The 16197-nt window shown below is 45.8% G+C and overlaps 1 protein-coding gene across 1 annotated transcript in view; it reads left to right on the forward strand.

Annotated features, from left to right (window-relative positions):
• Yod1 (Yod1 deubiquitinase) overlaps positions 1 to 16197 on the forward strand; it is a 44025-nt gene that overhangs the window by 9634 nt on the left and 18194 nt on the right. Inside the window, exons 2-3 of the mRNA XM_068367062.1 lie at positions 4215 to 4368; positions 7757 to 7866. Coding sequence (XP_068223163.1) covers positions 4224 to 4368; positions 7757 to 7866 — 255 coding nt within the window. The 5' untranslated portion in view covers positions 4215 to 4223. The remainder of the gene's footprint in view (positions 1 to 4214; positions 4369 to 7756; positions 7867 to 16197) is intronic.

The following is a 16197-nucleotide window of genomic DNA, read 5'->3' on the forward strand; positions in this document are numbered from 1 at the left end:
ATAAGCAGGCTCAGACATTCTTCCGTGATGGGAACGAACCTGTTTGAGCCTAAGGACGTGGAGCAGGCTGCTGAGAGGTGGAGGAAGTCCCACCAAGACTCCCTCCTACATAGGGCTTTGACATCCAAGCCCTATAAGCCTCCAACACCCCAGCAGTCCCGTCCTACGAAGACCACGAAACCGACAACGGCAGCGAAGACAGTGGTGTCTAAGCCCTTTCCTGTCAAGGACAGGAAAGGAAAGAAGCCCTCCAGGGGAGGGAAGAATCCTATAGGGAGCAGCCGAGGCTGCAAACGCTAGGATTGGCAGTCCCCCTGCATGTCCACCAGTGGGGGGATGCCTTCAAAGTTGTGCAGACAGGTGGCAGCAACTCGGGGCCGATTCCTGGACGATTTCCGTAATCAGTCAGGGATATCGCGTCCTGTTCACAACATATCTACCTCCCCTGACAACGAATCCAGTGTCATTGAGCTCCCTTGCCATGGGATCAGCAAGGGAGCAGGACCTTCGGGCAGAAGTCCAGACCATGTTGAAGAAGGGCGCTCTCCAGGAGGTCCTCGACGGGTCCCCAGGCTTCTTCAGTCGACTCTTTCTTGTAAAGAAGGCGTCTGGAGGCTGGAGACTAGTCATCGACCTCTCGGCTCTGAACAAGTTTGTCAAGCAAACTCCGTTCAGCGTGGAGACCGCAGACACGGTCAGACTAGTGTTCACCCTAATATTGTCGTGGGCACACAGGATCGGCATCTGTCTCCTCCGTTATCTGGACGACTGGCTGATCCTAGCAGACTGGAGTCATCCCTTCTTCAACACCGAGACAAACTTCTGGGACTTTGCCAGGATCTGGGGATCATGGTAAATCTCGAGAAGTCCTCTCTGCTTCCCACTCAAAGACTAGTATACCTAGGCATGATTATAGACACCAATCTCCACAAAGCCTTCCCATCAGACGACAGGACAGCAAGGCTGAGGAAGGTCGCAAGCCCTTTTCTCAGACGAGAAGAGCTTCCAGCCCAATCGTGGTTACATCTCCTCGGTCACCTCTCATCTTTGGCTCGTCTAGTTCCCAACGGTCGCCTCAGGATGAGATCCCTCCAATGGCGACTCAAGTCTCGGTGGAATCAGGGTTACGATTCCCCGGACGTCATGATCCCTATGGGTCCTGCGGAACAGAAGGACCTTCAGTGGTTGGTGACAGACGAGAACCTACGAAGGGGAGTGGATCTTCTCGTCCTCCCCCCAGATTTGACGCTTTTTTCGGACGCCTCAAAGAAGGGGTGGGAGGCCCACGTTCTGCAACACAGGACCTCAGGCCTGTGGTCAGAATCAGAAAAGTGCCTCCATATAAATCTGCTAGAAATAAAGGCCGTATTCCTGGCCCTTCAACAGTTCCAACAATACCTGGCGGGTCATTCTGTGGTGGTGATGAGCGACAACACCACAGTAGTGGCTTACATCAACAAGCAAGGAGGTACCTTTTCAAAGCATCCATCCCATCTCGCAGTAGAGATACTGAGATGGACCGAAGCCCACTCGATTCCACTATTGGCACGCTTCATTCCTGGCAAGAGGAATGTGCTCGCCGACAGTCTGAGCAGAGCGTCTCAGATAGTGAGTACCGAGTGGTCTTTGGATCATCTAGTAGCCAACAAAGTCCTGACTTTGTGGGGTTCCCTGACTGTGGATCTGTTCGCTACAGCGCTGAACTTCAAGCTTCCGCTGTACTGTTCCCCAGTCCCGGATCCTGAGGCTCTCTGGCAAGATGCCTTCCAACAACGGTGGGACAACATCGACGTGTACGCCTTTCCCCCGTTCTGTCTGATGAGGAGGGTGCTCAACAAGACCAGAATATCGGTCAATCTTTTGATGACCCTTATAGCTCCGCTATGGCATCACGCGGAATGGTTTCCGGACCTTCTGCAACTCCTAACGGAACTTCCGAGAGAACTCCCTCCGCGACACGATCTACTCAGACAACCACATGCCAACATCTTCCAAAAAGCTGTAGCTTCGCTACAACTTCATGCCTGGAGACTATCCAGCATCTCCTCGCTAAGAGAGGATTTTCGCAGCAAGTTGCGATTAAGATGTCTGGACATCTGCGAAAATCATCCGCATCTGTCTACCAGGCAAAGTGGAAAGTCTTCTGTGGTTGGTGTCGTGGAAGGGGTATCTCTCCACTCGATGCCACTATTCCAGCAATAGCGGAGTTTCTCGTGTATTTGCGGGAAGAAATGCGCCTTTCAGTCTCAGCGGTGAATGGCTATCGCTCAGCCTTAAATCTAGCCTTCAGGCTCAAAGGAATGGACATTTCTTCCTCGCTGGAACTTTCCCTACTCATACGAAGCTATGAACTTACCTGCCTTCAGTCGGAAGTGAGACCTCCTCCATGGAACGTGGTTCGAGTTCTCAGGTCTCTTAAGAGACCTCCCTATGAACCATTACGCCAGGCTTCAGATCGCCACTTAACTTGGAAGACGGTGTTCCTACTAGCTTTGGCATCGGCCAAGTGAGTCAGTGAACTTCATGGTCTCTCATATGACATCGCCCATTCAAGGGGATGGGGGGAGGTAACGTTCAAATTTGTCCCGGAGTTTATTGCTAAGACTCAGAATCCGGGGGTGCCGGACCCTCGGTTCGACTCCTTCCAGATTTCGAATCTTCGTTCTGTAACAGATGACCCAGACCATCTCCTACTGTGTCCAGTAAGGAGTCTGAGGTTATATCTCAAAAGAACAGCTGCAGTCCGTCCTCAGGTGCAGGCATTTTTTGTTAGCACTGGGAGGACTAAGGGGAGGGTCACCAAGAACACCATCTCAGCATGGATTCGAAGGGTGATCCATCTGTCCCTGAATCCAGACCCTCCTCCGTCACGACATCCTAGAGCACATGATGTCAGGGGTGTAGCTACGTCCCTGTCCTTCAAGAAGAATAGTGACGCAGGTTATTCAGGCTGGGGTGTGGAAGCTCCAGACGACCTTCACAGCCCACTACCTGCAAGACGTGACCTACAGGAGGCTCGATACGTTCTCTATCAGCCCTGTGGTGGCTGCACAACAGCTGGTTTAAAACCTCAGGCTCCTTAATGGACAAGTAGCAGAAGGTTGAGGGCATTGTTACCCGGTCTTAGTCTGCATGAATGAAAAGGCTTGTCTGGCCCTTATTCTTTTCTTCATCTTCCCCTCTCTTGGGGAAAGCAGCATCCTGGGTTCTCTGCACAGCTGACCTCAAACCACTGCAGGTAAACCATGTTTCCTTGTGTTCCTAGTATTAAGCTAATACTGTCACGTCCCCATACCCTGGCGAGGTGGTATTGGGTGAGTCCTAGCCTAAAGTTTCCATCTAAAGGACTACAGGTCAACTTCCTAGGACGAGTCACACTTTATTATACCTTCACACACAGCTTGCGTAGGCCGCAGTCCTTGCGTAGCAAGGTTCTAGCGAGGTGCAGGGACTCCTTATTGTTGAGTGCTGACACACTCAAATAATGAGTCCCCGGGCAAAGCCAAAAGCCAGTACTGGCCGGGACTTTCCACCCTTCCTAATGGGTGAGTCACCCCTATTAAATAGCGTGGTTTGTATGTCAGTTATGGAACAAATGACAAATTCGTAGATAATTTGTATTTTTCCTAACTATACAAACCTTAGCTATTTAATCAAACTTGCCCGCCAGCCCTTTCCCCCTTGAAGACCTACCTCCAAGCAAAGTGAGCTCAAGCACAGGTGTGTGTGAGGGGGGTGGGTAGCAAGCTACCCTACCTACCCCCCGCTAACTAGCGGTGGGGTAGTAAACCCTCGTTAAAATTCTAATGGCTCGTCATTTCAGCTACGCCGAAAGTAATAACCCCTATTAAATAGCTAAGGTTTGTATAGTTAGGAAAAATACAAATTATCTACGAATTTGTCATTTTTGCTGTATACTGTACATGGAAATATATATTATTGGTCGAGAGATAACTGGTGATTGGGATGGTGCTAGGTATAGAGGTTAACTCCTCCTGTTTAGCAGAAAAAAATTAATTTAGGGAACATAGGAAAATAAATACTGGATACACTACATACAGTATTTTATTATGTTTGTGTGAAAAAAACATTTTTCATTCAATCAAAGTGTTTTTTCTTGTTTGTTACAGTATGTAACTTTATTAATGTTTAAAATATTTTCACTAGATTGTTACTTGAATTTTCAGAGGTTTATACTTTTTATTAAATTTCAGAAAAACACCATGTATCGTTTACGAGTGAAAACTAAAGGAGGGGGACAGTTTCCTCTGACTGATCGTGTAGATGGGGATAGCACACTTGCAGATCTTCTAGCAGCTATACAAGATGTCACTAAAGTTGCACCTGAAAGACAAAAGGTTTTATCAGGTAACGTTGCTACTAGAATTTTTTTTTTATCTGGAGTATTGGAAGTATATTTTTTATGTTTCCATACTAACAAACCTGGAGTTATTCATATGGATATTTTTTCAGCGGCAGCTGGAGGTAGCCATTAGACTTTAATCGAGTGGGTAGGGGGTGGCTGGGGGTTACCCAGCTGCCTCTATATATACTCTCACAGCTGTAAGAGACACCACTTTTTCCTTTGGCTCAGGAGAGATCAGACATGTCTGCTTTCCTCCTGACTGTCATTGGACTCTTAAATTTGATTGCTTTCTCTTTTCAGGTTTGCGTGTCCTTCTACGATCGCCTTCATCATGCAAACGTGTCCAGGGTGAGAGGGTGCTGCATGCGGGACCTTCATGTCGTTGTTGGAGACCGACCTGCACTCTTAGTGTCCTATGTGTCAAAGGCATCGTTGCGAGCAGGGCTCGCCCTGTGCCGAGTGTAGGAAGTGGTCTGCCTCCCAATGGGAGAGGTTTGGGAGGCGCAGGAAGGAGAAGGCTAAGTACGATCATTCTCCCTCAGGGACGAGTGGGATGCGTTCTTCTTCCCCCACCCCCAAATCACTTTCAAAAGCTCCTTCTCATGGGTGCTCTCACGAGGGACGAGCGAACAAGAGTGTAGATCGCTCGTCTTCAAGGCAACTCTAGGGTTCTGGGGAGGTTGTTGCTTCCCTTAGAGGAGCACCTTTTCGTCCAGTCGCTGGCGAGCCTTTTTCCCTTGCAGATATATTTCAGGTATGGTCATCCTTAGGGATTTCGGGACCCCCTTTGAATGAGGAGCTACAGCGCTTTCTTCAGCGTGGTGCCACGAGGGAACCTTCTCCTTAGCCATCGACATCTCGTGCTCTAAAATTGTGCGAGGTCCATCTGTCGCCTTTCCCTGGTCCTTCCACGCGTGGGACGAGCTGATCGTTCGCTTCCGCTTCTCCAACGACCCCCTGCTGACGATGAACCCTCTCTCCATCTTTGGACCTTGTTGTCCCTTAATCCTCAACCCTCTGTTTCTTCCTACAGGCACTCCCAGGTTGCAGTTGATGATCTGGGGAGCAGCACGCCTTCCATCAGCAGAGCTAAGGGACGAGCATCGCCATCGTCTCACCCTTCTAGAATTTCTTCCCCTGATTGTCGTTCGCGATGATCGGAAGATCGTAATGAACATAGGTCATCAAGATCAGAGCGTTCTTCACCTAGAAGACAGTCACTCTCTAGAGCTTCATGCTCACGAGACCTACCTCTTCTAGGAGGCGTTTCTCTTCATTAGGAAGAGTCTCGCGATTGCGATCTTCACGATCACGAGACAGGTCTAGACCTAGGTCCAGACACTTGCGTTCTAGATCGTCCAGATCTAGATCACGAGGACGACGCTCACAATGACGAGGGCGGCGTTCGCGCTCGCGAGGGTATCATTCACAAGAAAGACATGCTCGTTCGCGTGACAGACTCTTGCGTTCGCGAGATAGGCACTTGCGACCTTCACGCCGTTCTCGAACGAGAGCTAGACACTCGTGTTCACAAACATCAAGATCACGAACCGCACGTTCGCAATCAAGGTGTAGACATTCCTCATCTAGAGGTAGAGGTTCCTCTGCATGGTTTTGTGGAAGGAGTAGCACAGTAACAAACACTAATCCTTGGGAAAGGCTTTCGGTACAAGGTACAAAACTCATCCTTTTGCTACCAGTGCTAGGTCTCATGAGAGACGAAGTAAGTGCTACATTTCAAGACTTGAGCTCCTTCCCTCATCCCTTTCTTACCTCAGGATACTCCTGAGACTTTTTTTTTTTTTAACACCATTCCGAATATTGAAAGCTGTCCAGAAGAGGCCTGTGAAAGGGGGAGAGGAAATTTCTGATAAATTTTCTCGCTCGTTCTCACAGATGTCAAGAGGTGATAGATCATTGTTCACCGAGTTACCCACAATCACCGTGATTGCTCTACGCACAATTACCTCGATGACCTCACATACTATGTGCATGCTTGTCACGAGCATGACCATGCTGGAGGTATCATTACCGCTGTCTTCTTGAGAAGGGTCCTCGCACTTAGTCACCACAATCCAAGTCTCCAGGCTCTTTGTTGCCTCACAGGAGGTCTCCGACCTCCTAATCTGCCTGTGCCCAGTCTCCTTATGCTCCGTCATGGGGTGATTGTACACATGAATGATCACCCAGTACTCGGACTTCTAGTGTTAGGATATCTCGCTTTAGGTGGCCTCCCTGAAAGATCTCCCACGTTCAGACGTCAAGGGACAGGACCTCATGCGAAAAGGATTCAAGCTTTGTTAAGATTTCCTTCATCAGTCACCTGTTTCTTCTCATCACCATCAGAAGTCACATCGCCTTTTGGGATGCCTCAATTCATCTAGCCATCGATATCACCCCCTCAGTCCGTAATTGGTCTGATTCATGGAGGATCTCCTTGGGACGGGAACAGTCAACCTCCAGTGACCTTCCTGTCTAGGGGGATTGTACCTCACAGTGGGATCTCCTGACGTGCAGGTATGATAAGGGTCAGGAACAGGTTACATCTAGGCTAGCTCTGCCCTCGACGTTCCCTAAAACACCAAGAGCTTTCATCCTGTCATCGTGACTCCTACTGGATCCTCTTTCGACCAAGAACAACCAATCATCGAATGCCCTCTGGTCATTCAGTGCCAAATTCTCCCTTCTAATCCTCAGACTCCAAGACATATAGTGTCTCTTTGGCTGCTTTAGAGAGGAGGTCCAAGGACAACTTGCCTTCAGAATCAAGAGGATGATGTCTATTCCTTCCTCTGCTACGGAATATTTGCGCACCAGGTTGTACGAATATCCAAAGGGATGAAGGAACTAACTGTAGCCTGTGTCAAGTCTTTCCAATTCATGAGATCGGGGAGGAGTCTCAAAAAGTCATAAGAAGTCATTTCCAGCTTTGCTGAAGTTTTATTCCTATTAAAGGTCTTATGTTTGTATAGATAGAAAAACTACAGTTTGCTTTAGAATATATAATTTTGTTTCATTTTTTTTATGTAGATATCGGCAGTTTGGTGACAATATTTCTGATGCAAAAATTTTCTGCTGTTTGTTTTTGGAAATTTTTCTTTTACTTTGGCATAGGGAACAGTACAGTAATCAAATTGTATACTGTATTTTGTATTATGATCTAAATGTACATCAGTTTTACCAGAAGTTGGGTTCATTATTGGCTTTTTTGTTTCTTGGTTAAGATCCTGCAATTAGTTGTCTGTATAGATAATTTACAGTGATCTAGTTATACCATAATATAGTATGAAAAAAAAAAATAACATGAAAATGAAATACCCTTGATATCTATTTTTATATTGAGATTAGTAATTTACTTGTGGTTTCTCATGGCTAATGATACTGTTTCAGGATTCCCACCAAAACCCATCAAAGGCAGCTATACCATGACTCTCAAAACTGTTGGAGTTAGAAATGGGGATGTTTTGATAGTTGAAGATGTTGAGCCATCTACAAATACAGTATGTCATTGTGCATAAAGTTTATATTTGTAATCACTAAATTAGTCCAATACAAACTCATTACTTTAACCCTTTTACCCCCAGGCTATTTGGAAATTTCCAACCCTTAACCCCCAGGGGGTTATTTTTTCTCAGCACATTTTGCAGTATATTTTTTTTAAATTGCTCTAACAGGCTTAATTTTTGTCATAGAGAGGTCAGGTTGGTCTCATTCTCTTGAAAAATGCCTGAATTTTCTCAAAAAATTATCAAAAATATGAAAAAAAAAAAATTTTATAGCATTTTTTTGCAAGGACGTACCGGTACGTCCATGGGGGTAAAGGGATGGCTTTTGTGAAACGTACCAGTACGTCCTTTGGGGGTAAAAGGGTTAACATAAAATATTCCATGAGTCATATGAAATCACTGGTACTGCACGCCATTCCACTAAAATGAAATCGTGAGGCTCAGGTTGGTTGACATGTGGAAATGGTCCCTTCCAAGTCCCTGGTAATCAACTGAATCCCACTTTTGTTCCTTCACAAATACAAACCTTTCCTCTTTAATAGGAGTATGATTTGAACAAAGCTAGAACACTCGGCTGTTAAAATTATAAAATATGTCTGTAGTAAACCAGCAAGCAGTGGAGAAGGCCTCGCCCCACTGCTGGCTTACCGAGTACTCGCTTTGATTTCAGCCGCCAATGCGAACAAAAATATCTCTGTGCCGTAAATCAAACTTGGTTGAATTGATTATCTTTGCTTTTTCTTTTCCGTGTCTGTGAAATGTATGAATGATGGAGAAACTGAAAGTAGACATGCAAACCTGGCCTGGAATTACTTAGCATAGCAGCGGGACCTTCATGACCATCTCCTCGATTGATCCCCATTCCTTGTGTCCATCCTGCATATGGGTATAATTTCTGCCAAGCTTCTCTCTGTTAGGAATATAGGGAATGTCCATCATCTCAGTGGCAGGTGTACAGCAGGAGAATGAAGTCTGAGTGCAACTCCTCTCCTTTGAGGTCTTCCTCAAAGTCTTCCTTTTTCTCCTACCCTTGGTATCCTGCCCTCTGATCCTTCCTCATCAACCTCCTTTGGTGGCGGTGTAATGAAGGGTGGCGGTCTTAATCTAACTTACGGAAAAGATTTTGAGGGGGAAGCTGGACCTGTTTCCCCTAGAAAAACTGGTGAGCCTTTTAAATCCTTTCCATATGTACATACATACATATACCAAGGCACTTCCTCCAATTTTGGGAAGTAGCCGACATCAAAGAAATGAAACAGAAAGAGAAAAGGGGCCCTCTCCTCTCTACGTTCCTCCCAGCCTGACAAGGGACTCAACTGAGTTTGGCTGGTACTGCTACGGTTGCCACAGCCCACCCTCCCCCGTTATCCAACACAGAGGAAGCTTCATAACGCTGAATCCCCTACTGCTGCTACCTCCGTGGTCTTCCAAGGCACCGGAGGAAGTAGCAGAGCGTACCGGAACTGCGTCACAATCGTTCGCCATTCATTCCTATTTCTACCATGCTCTCTTGCCTCTCTCACATCTATCCTCCTATCACCAAGAGCTTCCTTCACTCCATCCATCCACCCAAACCTTGGCCTTCCTCTTGTACTTCTCCCATCAACTCTTGCATTCATCACCTTCTTTAGCAGACAGCCATTTTCCATTCTCTCAACATGGCCAAACCACCTCAACACATTCATATCCACTCTAGCTGCTAACTCATTTCTTACACTCGTTCTCACCCTCACTACTTCGTTCCTAACCCTATCTACTCGAGATACACCAGCCATACTCCTTAGACATTTCATCTCAAACACATTCAATTTCTCTCTCTCCATCACTTTCATTCCCCACAACTCCAATCCATACATCACAGTTGGTACAATCACTTTCTCATACAGAACTCTCTTTGCATTCATGCCCAACCCTCTATTTTTTACTTCTCCCTTAACTGCCCCCAACACTTTGCAACCTTCATTCACTCTCTGACGTACATCTGCTTCCACTCCACCATTTGCTGCAACAACAGACCCCAAGTACTTAAACTGATCCACCTCCTCAAGTAACTCTCCATTCAACATGACATTCAACTTCGCACCACCCTCCCTTCTCGTACATCTCATAACCTTACTCTTACCCACATTAACTCTCAACTTCCTTCTCTCACACACCCTTCCAAATTCTGTCACTAATCGGCCAAGGTACTCTTCCGCGTCTGCAACCAGTACAGTATCATCCGCAAACAACAACTGATTTACCTCCCATTCATGGTCATTCTCGTCTACCAGTTTCAATCCACGTCCAAGTACTCGAGCATTCACCTCTCTCACCACTCCATCAACATACAAGTTAAACAACCACGGTGACATCACACATCCCTGTCTCAGCCCCACTCTCACTGGAAACCAATCGCTCACTTCATTTCTATCCTAACACATGCTTTACTACCTTTGTAGAAACTTTTCACTGCTTGCAACAACCTTCCACCAACTCCATAAAACCTCATCACATTCCACATTGCTTCCCTATCAACTCTATCATACGTTTTCTCCAGATCCATAAACGCAACATACACCTCCTTACCTTTTGCTAAATATTTCTCGCATATCTGCCTAACTGTAAAAATCTGATTCATACAACCCCTACCTCTTCTAAAACCACCCTGTACAGTACTTGTAAGATTGCATTCTCTGTTTTATCCTTAATCCTATTAATCAGTACTCACCATACTTTTCCCACCACACTCAACAAACTAATACCCCTTGAATTACAACACTCATGCACATCTCCTTTACCCTTATATAGTGGTACAATACACGCACAAACCCAATTTACTGGTACCATTGACAACACAAAACACATATTAAACAATCTCAGCAACCATTCAAGTACAGTCACACCCCCTTCCTTCAACATCTCAGCTCTCACACCATCCATACCAGATGCTTTTCCTACTCTCGTTTCATCTAGTGCTCTCCTCACTTCCTCTCTTGTAATCTCTCTCTCATTCTCATCTCTCATCACTGGCACCTCAACACCTGCAACAGCAATTATATCTGCCTCCCTATCATCCTCAACATTCAGTAAACTTTCAAAATATTTCGCCCACCTTTTCCTTGCCTCCTCTACTTTTAACAACCTTCCATTTCTATCTTTCACTGTCTCTTCAATTCTTGAACCAGCCTTCTTTACTCTCCAGATGTAGACCTTAGCTATGCCCGAAGGATATAATGGTGGTGTTTGGGATTGGAAGGTACTCCTAAGCAGAGACTGATGGCAGCTCCTGCCCAAAGTCCAAGGAACTTGAGTAATAACCTTGTTTTCTGGTGGTTCATGAATCACTTGTGTGGAAAAAAATGTAAGTTGGCATATTCCTGAAGATGAACATAATTGTCATTCAGAGCTTTCCTACAGAAAGTGTGAATCTCCTGTTAACGTGCCACAGGTACACTTATAAGCTCCTCAATATTGACCAGTTTTTCCAATTTTTTTCTTTAGTCTATGGGTTTGATCAATCCCTTTATTTATATCTCTGTATATATTGTTTTTGTTATCATTCTTGTTAATTTGGTTTTTAAGTACTGTATGAGGTATGGGAGGTCATGCCTCTCTTACTGGTTCCCTTTCTGTATTGAGAGACCAAGTACTCTACAGTACTGGTCATGACTTTGACAACTGCCTTCCTCCCTCTCCTGCCTCGGGACACTCCTAAAACACCTGAGTGACACTGCCTCAGTCATCTAAAGCTGCCCAGAGTTCTGTGATAGGTGGAGAGGAAACTTCTGATTGTTTTTGCTCAGCCAAGGGACAAGAATCTTCTTGCAAACGTGAAGGGAAGATGAATCGGGGTTCTCCCCATTGTCCACCTTTTCCATGAAATTATTCTCCAGACACATGAGCTCTGTGCACATGATCTTCACGCACACGAGTTCCTTGCTCATGATCAACACAAAAAATTGCCAAGCTCACGATCACCACATGCACAAGCACAATGCATACGAGCTTGGGCAGCAGGTCGCAAGTCTCCTTGTTACTGGTAGATAGAGTCCTTGCACTTAGTTTCCCTGCTCCAGGTCTCCAGGCTTTGGTCTCCTCTCACCAGAACTTTGCCCACCCAATCTGCAAGCAATCAATCTCCTTTCTCTCTATCATGGGAGCAGCATGCCCGTTGTGAATGATTACCCAGTTCTAGGACTTCTACGTTAGTACACCTCATGTTAGGTTGCCTGCCTGGAAGACCCGCCACGTTCATACAGTGAGTGATAGCACACCACACGATTTTATATCCCAAGACCTGGATTTGAGCTTTGTAAAAGGATTCAGACCATCAGTCACCTGTTCCTTTTGTATTACCAACAGAAGTTGCATCACCTTCCTTTAAGCCTTGATTCATCAAGCTATTGAGATCATCCATTGCGCAGTAATTGGTCAGTCATATGATTCTCCATATCGTGGGACTGATCACTCTAGTGACATGCATGGTGACTGTGTCTTTTGATGGGATCTTCCTCCTGGCATGTACAGTAGTAATGTGTTAACCTTGCATTTGCATGGCAGCAGATCAATCCTAGCCTGGGACTGTGAGTTGAAGGTGATTAATTGGGAGGTTACTGCTGTGGTTTGGCATCACAGTTGGGCTTGCCTGGCTGACTTTCTGGGGAACATCTTTTCAGATGATACTGAAACTGAAACCAGACACTTTTAACCTTAATGCACACATGGAACAAGGACAGGAACAAGTAACACCTAGGCTCCACTCTCAATGCTTGTTGGAGCACAGAGAGTTTTTGTCTCTTCATCATGACTCCTGCCAGAGTCCTCCTTTGATCATGGATAGGTACACTTGAATTGAACCTCTGGCCATTCGGTGCCACGTTCTCCCTCATACTCCTCAGATTCCAAGGTACACAGTGTCCCTTCGGTCTCTGTGAAGAGCAGATCCAAGGGCACATAACTATCATAATCAAGACGATGATTTTCGGTTCCTTCCCCTGCTGCAGAGTATTGTTCCGGGACCAGACTCAGTCTGGTACGCGAGTACTCCAAAGGGAAGGAGAAATTGACAGTAGCATGGGTCTAGTCAGAGTCTTAGGAGATTTTTGACTTCTCTTTACTCAAGTCAGATCTGGTGCCAGCTATGACAGAGAATCATGAGATAGTGTCTTCTTTCATCAACGTCTCTTTTCATCTTTCGTCAACATTTTTCCTCTTTCGTCAACATTTTTCCTCTCATCAGGGAGCTCAATGACATGGGGAGGCTTTCACGAATCAAGGGCAGGATGAAGGTCATTGATATTCCATTTGGCACTCCTCAAGGGTCACTCCTCCCCCCCCTTGAACTACTGTGATTAAATCTTGCTCAATGCATGCTGCATAGAGTGGATTCTCAGATCGCTGGCCCGATGAATTCTTTCTGATCCAGCCTCTCAAACAAAATATTACCTCCTGCTCTCTCTCTCTCAGCAGCTTAGGTTCTACATTCTGAAGGAATCAGCACCATTGCCTCTTCCAATAAATCCATAAGTTGCAGCCCTGACAATGGGAACCGATGCGAAGAGATTCATGTACGAGGGCGCCTCATTCACAGCTACTAAGTCTGCTTCCATGGCAAGCTTCCAAGGGATATTGTGGATAGACTACTGGTCTAATCCAAAAACAAAGATGAAATTCATAAATCCCATTCTCTGTATCGTGAAGGCAGTGACTCTTCTGGCATAATAGTTGGCAAAGCAGTAAGCTAACTGGATCTTCAAGAGAAGAGATGTAGTGGCTTTACATTTCACCAGCCATGAAGGACCAATTGCATCATTCTCCCTTAAGAACATGCCGGTACTGGAGTCTACAGCGCTCTTCTTACAAATTGACATTGAGGCCACCATTGAGAAGTGCAGGAAGGAGAGACATGATTCCCTGATCCACTGAGTGGTGACATTTAGAGGACAGGCCCCTTCAAAATCAAACATTCCCAGGGCTTCTTCAAGTCAACCAGAAAAGTCAGTGCTGAGGATGCCGATTGTAACCCCCACATCCAGAACTGCTGCTCCAGTTCCTTCCACCTTGAAGAGAGGAGGGAACAATGTTCCTCCCTTTCAATCCCCACTTGGCTATGCCAGGAAAGGGGGTTAGAGGTAGGAAGCTAGGAAGGGGACTTTGAGTTCTGCGATCTCCTCCTCTAGATTCTGTGAGCCATTGGGTAGTGTGGTAGAAACATGGAACAGAAAGTCAAGTGGTAAAATTCTTTTGGATGGATACAGCCTTCCTTTTTTTCCAGCTCTGTGCCTCCCCTTACTTGCTCTTCAAAGATTTTTCAGACATATGCTTCGAAATTGCAGAGGACTTTAGCGCTTGCAGCAGAAGTGAGGCTATGATGAACAAAAATGTGCTCTAAGTTGTCTATGTCTCCTGGCTTTTACACTTGGCTGTTCCTTATGGAGAAGTCGACTGAGGATTGGAAGCCAGTTATTGACCTCTCTCCTATGAATAAGTTTGTTCTATAATGGCGAGCACTGTTCATACAGTCATAAAAAAGGAAGACTTCATACTTTGTATAGAACTGAAGGACATGTATTTTCAAATACCATTCCATCCATCCAGTAGAAAGTGCCTCCACTTTATCTTCGAGGGAGTTGTGTAACAGTTCAAGGCCCTATGCTTTGGATGGCCTTCCACTCCCCATGGTGTTTATGAGTGTGGCCACCCTCATCTCAGCTTGGGCCCATTTGATTGTGATTCTTCATTTGAGGTATCTCAATGACTGGCTGATCCCAAATCGAGACAAGCTTCTTTCCTCCTAGGAATTGTAATCAATAGGGAGAAGTCAAGTCTCTAGCTCAAGAGAAGGATGGAGTACTTTGGATTGTTGACAGATACGACAGCAGCGAGAGTCTTTCCATCAGACAATTGCATCAACAGACTCAGAGATGTAAAGCAATCATTTCTAACTGATCAATTAATTGTGGGTTTTTAGTGGCAATGTCTTCTTGGATGTCTTTCATCATTCAAGAAATTTATGCTTATGGATGCCTCCATCAAAGATCGCTACAGTGGTGTCTGAACCATCAATGGCCAGCGGAAACCAATCCTCCACACCTGTTGGTTCTGGTGGAACCGGAGGTGAGGAACAGTCTAGAATGGTGGTTGAATGACAGAAACCTTGCCAGGAAACTTCCACTTGACTCCCTACCTCTAGATATGCTGCTTTTCACAGATGCATCCAAGGAGGGTTGGGGCGCGCACCTAAGGAACCAGACCACAGCAGGATTGTGGTCTGAAGAAGAAAGATGTCTGCTCACCAACTTGTTGTAGATGCGAGCATCACTGCTGGCCCTGCAAACTTTCTAACAGAGTTTGATAGGATACTTGGTAGTGTTTATGAGCGACAACACTACTGTAGTGGCCTACATCAACAACAAAGAGGTAGTTGCTCAGTCTCTCTGCAAGGTAGTCGAGCTTTGCAGATAGCTGCTATCCTGCATATCCTTCAAGCGAAAGAATTTACTCGAGGTACTGCTTGAAAGATGTTGGGATATTTACAGAAGTCCTCTGCAACTGTTTATCAGGGGAAATGGGCCATGATCTGCAATTGGTGTTGTAATAGGCATACTTCTCTGGTAGGAGCCTCAGGAATTGGTAGCTGATTTCCTCAACTTCTTTCACCGAGAGAAGCTCCTCTCAGTCTCCACGGTGAAATACTATTGCTCAGCCTTGAGCCAGGTCTTTAGAATGAAAGGCCTTGGATCTCTTATCTTCAAGGGAGTTGTCAATTTTCATGATAGCTTTGAGTAGTCTTGTCCTCCTGTAAAACTCAAAATTACCGAGTGAAATTCATGAGAATTCTCATGTCTCTGTAGTGGCCTCGGTGTAAACCCATGAGGAGAGCATCGGATTGAGATCAGTCTCTCGAGACGGTTGTATTGCTTGCTTTAGCCTCGGCGAACAGAGTGGGTGAATAGCATAGCATCTTGTATGCCCCAAGTTATTTTGAGGGATGGAAATAAAGGTCTCCTTTACATTTGTTCCCAAGTTTGTGGCCAAGACCCAGAACCCCACTGTCCATGACCCCCAGCTTGAGTCTTCCATCTCCTTTCATCCATGTCGCGACTAGTAGTCAAGATGACCTTGTTCTGTGTCCTGTGAGGGTGCTACAGCATTGCCTCAAAAGAGAACTCGTGCTTCAGGCCAGAGCTTTAGAGGCTGTTCCTCAGCACTGGAAGGGGTAAAAAGCTAATATCTAAGAATACAGTTTTGTTCTGGCTTCATGAGACCATCAAGTGCACTTCTGTCACTTCTGGAAAGTTTACAGTTGAATTGTCTAGAGCACAGACTTACAAAGTCAGGGGC

The sequence above is a fragment of the Palaemon carinicauda genome, chromosome 45, assembly GCF_036898095.1.
Source record: "Palaemon carinicauda isolate YSFRI2023 chromosome 45, ASM3689809v2, whole genome shotgun sequence".
In the NCBI taxonomy this organism is placed as follows: Eukaryota; Metazoa; Arthropoda; class Malacostraca; order Decapoda; family Palaemonidae; genus Palaemon; species Palaemon carinicauda.